The sequence below is a fragment of the Ostrea edulis genome, chromosome 1 (assembly GCF_947568905.1).
Source record: "Ostrea edulis chromosome 1, xbOstEdul1.1, whole genome shotgun sequence".
Lineage (NCBI taxonomy): Eukaryota > Metazoa > Mollusca > Bivalvia > Ostreida > Ostreidae > Ostrea > Ostrea edulis.
In genome coordinates, this window is record NC_079164.1 from 52,074,849 (window position 1) to 52,088,975 (window position 14,127).

The following is a 14,127-nucleotide window of genomic DNA, read 5'->3' on the forward strand; positions in this document are numbered from 1 at the left end:
ATGTCTCAAAGCTCTCATTCTATACTTTCCTATGTTCTTTCTTGTCTGTCTGAATTTTAAACAAGTGACTATAACATGAGGAAGTAACGTGTTCTTCAGTTTTTGTACACAAATGTGCTAGAGGGTATAATAACTTGATTTTAGCTCAATACAGTACTGTTTTAGCTCACCTGAGCTGAAAGCTCAAGTGAGCTTTTCTGATCACCCATTGTCGGTCGTCTGTAAACTTTTCATACTTTTGACTTCTTCTCTAGAACCACTGGGCCAATTTCAATCAAACTTGATACAAATCATCCTTGGGTGAAGGGGATTCAAATTTGTTCAAATGAAGAGCCATGCCCCCTTCAAAGGGGAGATAATCACAAAAATGCAAAAATAGGGTGGGATCATTTAAAAATCTTCAGAAAAGCTGAAATTTACATGAAAGCTTCTTGACATAGTGGAGATTCAAGTTTCTTAAAATAATGACCCCAGGGGGTAGGTGGGGTCACAATAGGGGATCAAAGTTTTACATGTGAATATATAGGGAAGATCTTTAAAAGTCTCTCAAAAACCACTAGGCAATAAGAGTGGAGATTTACCTGAAAGCTTCCCGGTATAAAATAAATTCTAGTTTGTTACAATCATGGCCCCCGGGGGTAGGATGAGGTCACAATAGGGGATTAAAGTTTTACATAGAAATATATAGGAAAAATCTTTAAAAATCTCAAGTACCACCAAGCCAAAAAAGTTTATATTTACATGAAAGCTTCCTGATGTAGTCCAGATTCAAGTTTGTTAAAACCATGGTCCCCGGGGGTAGGGTGGGGCCACAGTAGGGGATCAAAGTTTTACTTAATCCTCGTCGTGCTGGTCAGCACATGTTGTCACCAGAGACTTCCGTGCTGGTCTGTCTTGTGTCCATCTCTGAATCTGACCGCATGTCCAGTTTTTCTCCTTCATTTCTTTCTCCACTGATCTCCTCCAGGTCTCTTTTAGTCATCCTTTCTTTCTCTTACCAAGTGGTGTCCATCTCAATGCAACCCTGGGGATGGAGGCTGGGTGCCTTCTACATATGTGCTGTATCCACAGCCATTTTCTCTTTCTTATTTCTTTTGATAGAAGAGTGTTAGTCTTTCAGTATAGCTCTTCATTCGATATGGTATTTGACCAGAAGATGCATAGTATTCTGCGAAGACAACTGGTCTCAAAGGCATCTAGCTTGTTTGAGATGGCTTTTGTTACTTTCCAAGATTAAGTGCCATACAGAAGGACCCCAAGCACACTACTCTTAAAAATCAAAATTTTGGTGTTTCTGCTGATCTTTGTTGACCTCCAGATATATAGGGAAAATCTTTAAAAATTTTCTTCTCAAGAACCACTGGACCAGAAAAGTTTACATTGACATGAAAACTTCCTGAATAGTGCAGAATCAAATTTGTGAACATCACAGTCCCTGGGGATAGGGTGGGGCCACAATAGGGGATCAAAGTTCTACATATAAATTTATAGGAAAAATCTTTAAATATGGGACAAGGTGACTTAGGTGAGCGATGCAGCCCATGGGCCTCTTGTTTATTGATTCAAATTATTGTGTATTTGTTACTTGACCTTATTAAGTTGTTATTAAAATATAGAAAGGTTTTGAAGAGGCTATTTTTGTGGTGGAAAATCATTATTTCGTTCATGTGACGTTCATTCCTTGGGAATTTTACCTCGAAGTTATTGATAGATTCTTTCTTGATTATATATTACTTTTGTATGGTATGTTAATGAAAAGGTCTATATAATGGTATTACTTAATCTATATCGTATTAGTGGTAGTTTAGGTATGATAAAGGTCTTCTATATAACGGTATTACTTAATCTATATCGTATTAGTGGTAGTTTAGGTATGATAAAGGTCTTCTATATAATGGTATTACTTAATCTATATAGTATTAGTGGTAGTTTAGGTATGATATAGGTTGCACTTTATCTCTGATGGCCAATAGGATTGGCCCTGGGCATGGTCCTGTCTGCTATGATGCCTGCTTGGAGCAGCCCCAGTTATGTTTCAGTTCAACTAAGATGCTTGTGGGTATCAGCCCGGTCACTAATGGTCTGTTTTGATGCTCGCCGGGATCGGCCCCGGGCACAGCTTCATGACATAGATTTCTAATTAAGTCAGGTTTGATAGTTGTTGGTTTTGATAGTGATGAGTAGCCCCCAGAATGCCAAACTTCAGTTTACATTTTATAATATGTTGGTATTTTATAAAAGAGGTATTGATAAGTCCATGTATGCAGTGTACATATAGGGGTTTTTCATTTGAATCAAAATAAATGCTAAACTTAAACCCTGATTGATTGTTTATAAATGGTGGAAAATAGTATAAAACAGCATGATTATACCATTTATATCATCTGACTACAGGGATTAGACAAGGATGTCCACTATTAGCTTAATTACCTATTTTGTAACATTGATGCTTTTGATTATTGGCCAAGAAAGATAACCACTCCCTTTTTAATATATTTTTTTAAGGAAGTATGGTATATTATATTCTTGTCCATTTGATTTCCAATGTTGAATTCTTTTAAGACTTTAAAGACAAAACCCCCTTCTTCAGAGTTGAAAACTTTTTTAAATTAAAAAAAAAAAGTAGAATCCCATCTGTGTTCTCTGTTTTGCAATGTTAAAATTATCTATTTAAAAAAAGCATACATGTGATATCTCGCACTTTGAGGGTGACTCTCGCACATTTTTTTTCCAACTCACATTCTCAAGCATGGGTAACAAATTCTTAAGCACCAGTTATCACTGTGTTTATTTCAAAATGTGGCATCTTGGGTGAACTTAAGTCATAAATATGTGTCTGTTGTCCACAGGTTATAGTTATTCCAGGATATCATTTATTATCGTAATTGTCCAAATATATTTAACAATTCATAGCACATTTGATAAAATTTATACTTATGTCTTTATTGGGAAAAGTTTCTACTTTATTTAAAGCAACACACTTTGCTGTTTTTCGCCATGCTGCTTGGAGCACATAATGCATTGTAATCTCTTACTAAAAAAGAAAAATAGTTCTACTGAACATCTGGGTGGGCTTTTTTTGGTACTAGTGAAGCATAGATTTAAATCAAGTTAGAATATAACAGTAAATAAACTGAAGATGTTTTTAGGTCACTTGAGTAAACTCGTGTAACCTATTGCAATTGTTTAGCATCCATTATTGTGCATCGTTCGGATCGTCATTTGTTAACAATTGATTGTTCTTGATAGCTACCATTCCAATTCTTTTCAAATTTGGTATGAAGCATCTTTGGGACAAGGGGGGCATAAATCGTAAATCTCAGGACTCCTGGGACCTTAGGTCAGGACACAAATTGACCAGTTTTCAAGAATCTTCTTCTCTACAATCATACATCTGTAAGAAAAACTAAATGCATAGTGATGTAGAGCAGGAAGGCCTCTACCAAAATTATGAATTTCATGATCCCCAGGGTAGAAGTTCTGACTCCAGAGTGGGACAAACTTGGTATATATACGGTATGTGTGTAAAACATTTGAATTAACATATTCCGTAGTGCTACTGATGTTAAAATGAAACTAAATGGATATTTAGAAAGAGCAGGTAGACCTTTACCACAATTGTAAATTTCCTGGTCCCAGGGGTAGCAGTTCTGGTACCAGGGTGGGGCCAAAATGGTCATAGTGATTAAATGTGTATTATTTGAAAGATTTCTTTAATTTTGCTGATAAAAACTTAATGCATATTTAGGAAATGCAAAAAGAGATATACCAGAATTGTGAATTTTGCAACTCCAGGGTTCTGACTCTAGTAGGGCAGGTCCAAAATAGTAATATAGTGTTAATATAACATATTATGTGAAGTCTTTCTTCAGTATGGGCACTATTGGGGACATTTGTGTGTTTTTAAAGAGCATATATCTTCTTTTATACTGCTGCTAAATATTGGAATCTATCTTAGATATGCAGAACAGGAACATTGTTACAGGTTTTGTTTATTTGTCAAATTGAAATTAGTTTATGCTGCATCATAGCATCAGTGGTCAGGTTTTCTTACCTGGATCATATTACCTGGATATGCTTACCTGGATCATATGTAGTTACACATAGAAACGGACTTCTATTCAAGCTTCAGATGCAGATCCGTATAGCCTGGGGAGATTATTTTATATTTTAGGCTCTACCACTAAAGACTGCCCCCAGGGTCAATATAAATGTGATGACAGCACCTGTGCACCACCTGGATCCAACTGTGATGGCAAAGTTGACTGTGGAGATGGTAGTGATGAATTCCCTAGATATTGTGGTAAGTAAGAGATCTAGTTGGGGGAGATTGTGGGTATTTTGGATTGACTGTGCTGGATGTTGTACATTAGATGGATGAGAGAGAGAGAGAGAGAGAGAGAGAGAGAGAGAGATTTCAATTCTTTGAGCTTGAATTGAAGAAAAGTTGCAAAGTACTCCTGGATTACAACATTATTCGTAGCAAAATAATCTTTAAGTGACCTTGACATTCCATGTTAATGGTACTAGTACACAACCCAAATTACAGAAGTAATTCAGGGGAAGCATATCCTCCTACAATACAAAGACTAGTTCATACAAGAGAATTGAAGAGTTCATGATATGATCAAGATAATCTTCTGCTGTATCATGCACATAAGATATGACATACAGCATTTGAATTGCTTAACGTAGTTCCACACTCGTGTGACGTCATAGGATTTTGCAAAGTCAATAATTTAATGATAAGAACATAAATTTTGTTGGAATCTTTTTCAATAGTTATTGTAAAAAATCTTGTTAGCCATAAAATATTTCGAAATTCTTAGTTATATTTGAATAGTCAATTATATGTTTCAAAATATTGAATCCAAGGACAATAACTCTGTTTTCATTCAATTATTTATCAAGTCCATAATGCGATATATTTCCTTTATTTTTGACAAACATTTTACCAAGGTGATAAGGAATCATTATCTGTGGGTTTTTTTCATGAAATTACATACAATTTTAATCCCGAGTGATTTAAATAGCTCAGCTGTATGATGCCAGACTTCAGTTTTTGATGGGGGTATACATAATCTGGAAGCTATAGATTTGAAATTATTAAGGAAAGGTATGGATTTTTTCCCGTGAATAACTATAACAGATGTAACTCTACTAATATAAACAGAAAAAATGATATGTAAACCATGCTATAAGGAAAATGCGTCCACATTTGTTTGTTTTTTAACATTTTGGGGAATAACGCTAATTCAATAATTTTGCACATATTCTAAAACTTGATGAACATATTGAAAATGACATGTGTTTTAGTTATTGACATGTTTCCCGATAAATAAATGCAATTCAAAAAATAATTTGTTGTTTTTATATTAAAATAACAACAAATAACTGTTTCCAATGAATTTCATAAAAATCTACATCGGGGTATATGACTTTAGTGGTGTATGTAATGAAAATTAATATGGAAACCCTTAACTGTTTTGCCTTTTTTCATTACTCTGAATGTTAATTTATTGATTCCAAACAAAAAAATGCTACCTAAACCCCAAAAATCCAGGACTAAGGACCTACCTTAACCAAAGATAATCAAATTTGACACACATATTCAACCATTATAGACAGGTTTTTATTAGCTCACCTGAACCGAAGGTTCAAGTGAGCTATTCTGATCACATTTTGTCCGGCGTCCGTCTGTCTGTCTGTCCGTCTGTCTGTAAACTTTTCACATTTTCGACTTCTTCTCCAGAACCACTGGGCCAATTTCAACCTAACTTGGCCGAAAGCATCCTTGGGTGAAGGGCTTTCAAGTTTGTTCAAATGAAGGGCCATGTCCCTTTCAAAGGGGAGATAATCACAAAAATGCAAAAATAGGGTGGGGTCATTTAAAAATCTTCTTCTCAAGAACCACTGGGCCAGAAGAGCTGAAATTTACCTGAAAGCTTCCTGACATATTGCAGATTCAAGTTTGTTCAAATCATGGCCCCCGGTGGTAGGATGGGGCCACAAGGGGGGATCAAAGTTTTACATACAAATATATAGGGAAAAACTTTAAAAATCTTCTTCTCAAGAACCACTAAGCCAGAAAACTGAGATTTACATGAAAGCTTCCTGACATAATTCAGATTCAAATTTGTTCAAATCATGGGCCCCTGGGTTTGGATGGGGCCACAATAGGGGATCAAAGTTTTACATACAAATATATAGGAAAAATCTTTAAAAATCTTCTCAAGAACCACTAAGCCAGAAAAGCTGAGATTTACATGAAAGCTTCCTGACATAGTGCAGATTCAAGTTTGTTCAAATCATGGGCCCCCGGGGATAAGATGGGACCCCAAGGGGGGGATGAAAGTTTTACACACAAATATATAGGGAAAAACTTTAAAAATCTTTTTCTCAAGAACCACTAAGCCAGAAAAGCTGAGATTTACATGAAAGCTTCCTGACATAATGCAGATTCAAGTTTGTTCAAATCATGGGCTCCGGGGGTTGGATGGGGCCACAATAGGGGATCAAAGTTTTACATACAAATATGTAGGAAAAATCTTCTTCTCAAGAACCACTGAGCCAGAAAAGCAGATTTTTACATGAAAACTTTCTGACGTAGTGCAGATTCAAGTTTCTTCAAATCATGGGCTCCGGGGGTAGGATGGGGCACAAGGGGGATCAAAGTTTTACATACAAATATATAGTTAAAATCTTTTTCTCAATAACCACTGAGTCAGAAAAGCTGATATTTACAAGAAAACTTTCTGACATAGTGCAGATTCAAGTTTGTTCAAATCATGGTCCGGGGGGGGGGGGGGGGGGGTAGGTAGGAAGGATGGGACCACAAGTGGGGGGGGGGGGGTGTTTCAAAGTTTTACATACAAATATAGAAAAAAGCTTTAAAAGAACCATTGGGCCAAAGAAGTTGACATTTACATGAAAGCTTTCTGACATAGTGTAGATTCAAGTTTGCAAAGGGTAGTTTGGGCCATAATAGGGACCAAGGTTTTACATGCAAATATATATGGAAAGTCTTCAGATATGGGCCAAGGTGACTCAGGTGAGCGATGTGGCCCATGGGCCTCTTGTTGTGGTATGATACATTGTTTCAGTAGGTCTGGCTGTTCATCAATCAAGGATAAAAAGCTATGATAATCAATACTGGTACCTGTTAGTTCTTAAAATCAAAGGTCAAGGTCATACTTTCATGGGTAATCATGAAGGGAAAACGGTACTAATAAGGTTAAGATCATCAAACTTGTACGTGTTCCCCAGATTTATTATTTGTACAATTGTATACTGTATACAGGGTTATTCCCGCCTTTCTACACTGTTCACTGAAATGTCAGGTGTCAGACGGTTTCACTCCATTTTAAATTTGCCCCAACTCTGTTGTATTAAAAGAGAGATAAGAAAGAAAACAGTTTCGCCCAGTCTTAAATTTGCCCATAAACAACGAGGGAAAAAGGGGCGAATATATCCCTGTATTCAGTAACAGCCTACTGTGAAATTATCAATTTAGGGATATTAGTCTTGTTAGGATAAGTGTAAGTTATATTTGGATTTCATCGGAGAAATAAATATAACGTTCTTTTAAAAAATTGAAAGCATTGAGTTGGAAGATCAGTAACGTTGGAAGTATAAATTTCTCTCTTAGAACATGTTTGTAGTATATTGCTAAGTGATCTTCGTTATTGAAACAATAGGTTGTCGGATTGGAGAATATATGTGTGCAGATGGAAAGCAATGTATATCTAAGCTAGAGGAATGTGATGGAAGAATTAACTGTCCAGACAGATCGGATGAGCATGCCAATTGTAGTATGTATACCATATATTATAATGAAATGTCCATAGGTCACCTGAGTCATGGAGATTTTCTTATCAAAATTTGCCTAATTATGTCTGCATCAAATATTCAGGTTTTCAACTTCTCCAGGACCACTAAGCCATTTTGAACTAAAGTTGTTTATTATACCCCCCGCAAACGAAGTTTGGGGGGGTGTACTGGAATCACTTTGTCCGTCCGTCTGTCCGTAGACGCAATTTGTCCGAAGTTTATTTCTAATACCGCTGGACATATTTCATTCAAACTTTATGCACATCTTCTATATATTATGTAGTTGTGCATCTCCTACTTTCATTGAAATATTTTAACAGTTATAGAAGTTACGCACATTTTCTTTTCATTTTGGGGGTTGCGCACTTTGTCCAGAGTTTAATTCTAATACCGTTGAACAGATTTGATTCAAACTTTATTCTCATCTTATATATATAATGTAGTTGTGCATCTTCTATTTTCATTGAAATATTTTAACAGTTATGGAAGTTACGGACATTTTCGGGTTTGGCATCCACATACTGTATCTGCAATCTTGTGACTTCTCGGTAAAACATAAAGTGGCTCATGTGTGTTGAATACTTATTTGTCAGATAGTATTTATAATCTCAACTATCCCTGGCAATGGGATTCATAGTAAACTACCTTTATTGCAGCTACTTAGAGTTGTTATACCAGTGGAAAAGATTACAATAATACCAATACTTGAGCTAATGTCATTTATTTACTGACAAAATCAATGACAAAGTAAAGTTGGCATAACATAATGATCTTTAAGAAAGTGAATATAAACTAAAGACTAGAAGAGTTGACCAGGGATTTGCATGCAATCATACAGCCTAAAATGTGCCAAATAGTATTCATTGTTTATATTAAGCATATTTTTAATATTTCATGTACTGCTGTACTGTAGAATATACACTTCTGCATTCACATTGATTGCCCTGTAGATAATGTGAAAATATCCAATGTGCTTGCATTAAATATTTCCCATCATCTTATATGCCCCGCGGAGGGTATTAGTCCCATTAGGACAGTTCTAGTTGTGGGTTAGGTTTATTGAAGGCAAAAATTGTTGAGTGTGGCGGAGAACATCAATCAACCACAGAGGAGAAAAGTAGGGAATAGTGACGAAAAATTTGCTAATGCAAAATCACCTAGTCGAAAATGACATAACTTAAGTGATAGCTTCCTTTTTAGCTTGCCACCATAGAGAACTATTTTGATGTTCTCTCTGTCTTTGATGTCAATGTCAACTGGTTAAAGTTTTTGAATGGTCAATATCCAAGAAACCTTACATGATCAAATTGGTATAGATTCTATGGATGCTGCATTTGACTTGTATTTTCTGGATGAGTGATTAAGACCATAAACTGAGAATAACTTTAGGTCTAAATTTCAAATCCCACTAACTTTTAAAATAATGTTCATGAATCGCTTTTAATGATAATATTTTATGTACAATTTGTAAATGTGGAAACAAGAAACAAAACAGATTTTAATGAATTTAAACAAAATGAGAGGTTGCTCATGAGAATAGAAAGAAAAGATACTGGTGCCATAGTAAAACATACTTTGGTGGAACACTGGCAGAATTTTCTTCGAGCCATGGTGTACATAACTACACTGTATCTGTGTCTTGTGTTTAGCTGTAACCTGTCGAACCGACGAGTACACATGTAGGAGTGGACAGTGTATTGACCGGGATCGGCTGTGTGATGGATACCCAGACTGCACAGATCGGTCAGATGAGGAGGACAGAGCTTGTCGTAAGTTTCAGCTAGTTTCAATGTCAGTCAAATTGATAATGTGATTACATGCCATTGATCATGCTTCAAACTTGTACTCTTTACAATTTTTTCATTACTGCTGCAAAGGTTTGGATTTTAGGTACTAGGTAGGTGTTAAATTACAGTGATACAAGTTTTTTTTAATTTAGACAGAATATAAAGAGAGTGATGATTATAGAGTTTTAAAACTTTATTGTGTACTACCTATCAGGCATAGTTTTTATGCTTCTCTTTTAGTGATTTTTTCCCCATTTATTTTAAATGCGCTATAGAACAAATGCATTTCAAAATCAACAAAGATTTGATAAATGTTCTTTCTATTTTTAGCCGAGTTGCATAGCAAATCTCAACTTTTAAATTGGCGAAGGATGGGCGTCCAGTCGGGCGGGCGGTCTCTTACTTTCATACTTTTTAGTGCATTTTTGTGAGACTTACATAACATGATCACATCCAAAAGAGGAATGTTCCTATTTATTTTGAGGTCAAAAGGTCAAGGTCTCTTTTTCACTATGTATTGTAGATTTGAGCTTGCCTCTAACTTTTATACATGTACTTGCTGGTGCATGTTTATCAGACTTCAAATCCTGATGAGTTGCTTTTGAAATCCAAAGGTCAAGGTCATTATCACACTAAATAACTATTGCGGCAATTCAAAGCTTCATACTTATAAACTATATTAAATACGTGCATGTTTTTACTTTGTGAATGCAAGCGTGCATAATTTTCCAAACTGCAACTCGGCCATATGCATTTTTGATACGTTTTAGCGATTTTTATTCCACTTCAGGTGACTTATTACGATCTGTGCCTGTCTTCCGTCATGCGATAACATTTTCAACTTCTCAAATACTACAAGGTCAATTTTTACCAAATTTGGTGTATAGTATCTATGGGTTAGGGGCAACAAAGATTCCGAATTTTATGGTACCTAACCCCTCTGGGGCTGAGGAGCAGAGTCAAAGTCTAAATAGATGATGCTATCTTTAAAAATCCTTTTTCCACCTACTCCAGGACAGCAAGGAGACAAACTTCTAAGATAAACATGGAGGCCTTTTCAACATTGTGTATTTCTTGGTCTCTGGGTTGGATGTTCAGGCCTCGGGAATGATACTAATAAATTATGAACTGAAAAAACTTAAAATCTTTCAAAATTGAAGTATTGATGAGTATAATTTGTCTGTTATGGATGCCTCTGGTTCCACAGAAATTTGCCAGATTACACAGATCTAGAGTGTAGGAGTTATACAGGCATGAGTTAATTCCTTTGATTTTAGTTCATATACATGTAATATCCCACAATTTGTTATAGATAGAGATGTCGTATTTCGAACATTTGATTTATACATGTATGATAGATTTATTTGGATAGTTGGATCCAACCTCTTAAAGTTGCACTCAGTGCACCATCAAAATTCAGAACTTCTAATTTATGTTTTGTTGTGTGATACTTAGGTGACCATCAAGGCCCATGGCTCCCATGATAATTTTTTCAAATTGATAAGCAGGCAACCTCATATTGCCTAAGGTAAATTTTTTGAGAAATGGTTCAACCATGATAGGGTCTTGAAAGTTTTACATGTAGGATATTTTTTTTCAAATCTTGTTTTAGAATCAGGTTTCTTCAAAGCCCAAGGCCTCAATAGGAGTTTAAAGTTTTACACATTGATTTATACAAAGAAGTTGAGGTTTGTGGCCCACTGGCCTCCTGTAATAATGTTAAAATGATAATGTCATATTTGCAACAAAAATATGACGATGGTACAAGGGTGTGTCCTAACTTGAACACTGATGATAAGTATATTGCTAGGGATTAACAGGTAAAGGTATGGCTTGGGAGCCTATTTTACTTTTATATATTGGATTCTGTTTTTGAATTTGATATGTATACAGAGAACATTTTTGAAGCAAGACATTGCATAAAAGACATAATGAGTTGTGTTAGTGTGTGTTGGTAATAATTGTTGTGTGTGACTCTCCAGGAAAATGTGACAGTGCTTCCCAGTTTACGTGTCGTTTTGATCATCAGTGTGTAAATGTCTCGATGGTTTGTGATGGTTTTGCCGACTGTGTAGATAGGTCAGATGAGATGAATTGCCGTAAGTGTATATCTGTTCCTAGTAACCACTGATAGAATAGTACCAAAATGACTGACCCGCTTCTTCACTCACATTTTGATTTTGAAGTTTTCATTTCATAATTTTTTTGTTATTGCTGATTGTGCATGAGAAGTATAAAATAAAACCCTATGAATGGATCAGAAGGCATATTAGATATCTTCTGAGGGGGAACGTGTGTGATTATTTCTAGTTTTATTTTATAGATATGCATGTTCTGCCCAGTACCACTGGATAAGACGTGTAAACAATTTAATTTAGGCAATTTTTCTTTCACATTTTTTATATTGAATTTTGGTTATATTGGAATTTTTTAGTTGGGTTCCTAGAACTTCAATTTGTAATCCAGTTGACGGTGTCTACTGAAGCCAGTGAAAGTACAAAAAAGGAAAACATGATTTGAAATATATAAAGGGGGATGGGGTATAAAAAAAGATAAATTACCTGGGAGCCTGTGAAAATTGACATTTGTTCCTTAGAAACTATACATTCCAAAATTACGTTATTCACTGGCTTTAAGTAGAATTGTACACATTCAACTTCTTTTGCTGTGTCTGCTATTCTGTACTTAAAATTCATAGATGTAAATTAAAAACATTTATTTCTACTTTCTCTCTTTTTATGCCCCTGTAATCAGAGATTCGGGGCATACAGTTTTTGGTCTGTCTGTCTGTATGTTAGTCTGTCCACAAAAACTTTAACCTTGGCCATAACTTTTGAATAGATGGTGATTGGGGCTTTCATTTTTCACATGTGTATTACCTGTGAGAAAACCTTTCGTTGGGTACCAGAATTACTTTGCTGCCATACAGGGGCATTAGTGTTTCACAAACAAATCTTGCTCTGAAGAGTTCTTGTTCTATAAATTATAACTACTCCATGTGGATGCTGAATTGTATTGTAATGCATGTGAGTACACAGTATATAACTTGGAAGTTTCCATTCTTTGCAGGAAAGTTATTTTTATTGTTATGTATTTGTAAAATATGTCGAATGTTGTCATTTCTCCTTTGAATGTTGTAATGATTGTCCCGGTTTCTTGTAGCTTGTTCTAAGACCAGTGAGTTTACGTGTGCCAGTGGGCAGTGTATTGACATTCGAAAGCAATGTGACAGAATCAAAGATTGCTTTGATGGCTCTGATGAAAGTGGATGTAGTAAGTTTGTAAACTGATAGGAATCAGAAAGATATTAAAAATTGTAAGAATAATTTTGTGCAGTTTAGGGTTTGTCAGTTAAGTTCCAATATGGTAAATTTTTTTTTTTTATATAGAATGATGAGGAAATACTGAATCATTGGTATATATGACAATATATTATTTTATGCCCCACAATCAAAGTTGTGGGCATATTGATATTTTAATCATGCAAGTCCATGCATCTGTCCTATATAGGTTTGTTTTCAAGCTAGAATGAATATATATGTAGTATTAGATCTATTGATTACAATTTTTAGGCTGTCGTTCTGATGAATTCACTTGCATTTCGGATGGAAAGTGTGTTCCACGAACTGATCGTTGTAACAGACGTCGAGATTGTCAAGATGGTAGTGATGAAAGTGACTGTCGTAAGTATCAAACACTTTTATTGTCTATTGATGATTACAAATTAAAAAATTATGGCTTGAATTGAAGTAAGAAATATTTGTTTGGGCCACGTTGTACGTTGTATGATACTCAAGTAATAATCAAGGTCTATCGGTCTCTCATTTTTATGTATGTGAAATATAGGTTTCTGGTTGTCCATCACAAAATTCCAAGTCTACAATTCAATTCTTTTTCTTAAAAACAAGAATTGTACAGTTTGTCACAATATTATACAGGACTTTTTGAATGCTGGTGTTGTGTGAAGTACAAATTGTCCATTTATCATATTTGATTAAGTGTGACACGGTAATGTAATTGTGAATATTTGTTTAATGAGTATTAATAACATGTCGGGTTATGGCATGTGAACATGTTGTGTCCATGTTTGTTTTTTTTTTGGTTTTTTTTTTGTTGGTTTTTTGTTTTTAATACATGTGCTTGTGTCTATAAGAAGGAGAGAACTGTAGCCCCTTCGAGTTTCAGTGCACAGTGATTACATGCCATTGATCATGCTTCAAACTTGTACTCTTTACAATTTTTTCATTACTACTGCAAAGGTTTGGATTTTAGGTACTAGGTAGGTGTTAAATTACAGTGATACAAGTTTTTTTTAATTTAGACAGAATATAAAGAGAGTGATGATTATAGAGTTTTAAAACTCTATTGTGTACTACCTATCAGGCATAGTTTTTATGCTTCTCTTTTAGTGATTTTCCCCCCATTTATTTTAAATGCGCTATAGAACAAATGCATTTCAAAATCAACAAAGATTTGATAAATGTTCTTTCTATTTTTAGCCGAGTTGCAT

At 35.1% G+C, this 14,127-nt stretch overlaps 1 protein-coding gene across 11 annotated transcripts in view; it reads left to right on the forward strand.

The window, feature by feature from the left end:
- LOC125650138 (basement membrane-specific heparan sulfate proteoglycan core protein-like) overlaps positions 1-14,127 on the forward strand; it is a 251,179-nt gene that overhangs the window by 88,679 nt on the left and 148,373 nt on the right. For 7 of the 11 annotated variants that reach the window (XM_056153518.1, XM_056153520.1, XM_056153516.1 and 4 more), the window contains 6 exons: positions 4,175-4,303; positions 7,698-7,811; positions 9,480-9,599; positions 11,600-11,716; positions 12,780-12,890; positions 13,190-13,300. In XM_056153518.1, the coding sequence (XP_056009493.1) occupies positions 4,175-4,303; positions 7,698-7,811; positions 9,480-9,599; positions 11,600-11,716; positions 12,780-12,890; positions 13,190-13,300 (702 nt within the window). The remainder of the gene's footprint in view (positions 1-4,174; positions 4,304-7,697; positions 7,812-9,479; positions 9,600-11,599; positions 11,717-12,779; positions 12,891-13,189; positions 13,301-14,127) is intronic. The other 4 variants (XM_056153534.1, XM_056153545.1, XM_056153540.1 and 1 more) reach the window with 1 other exon arrangement.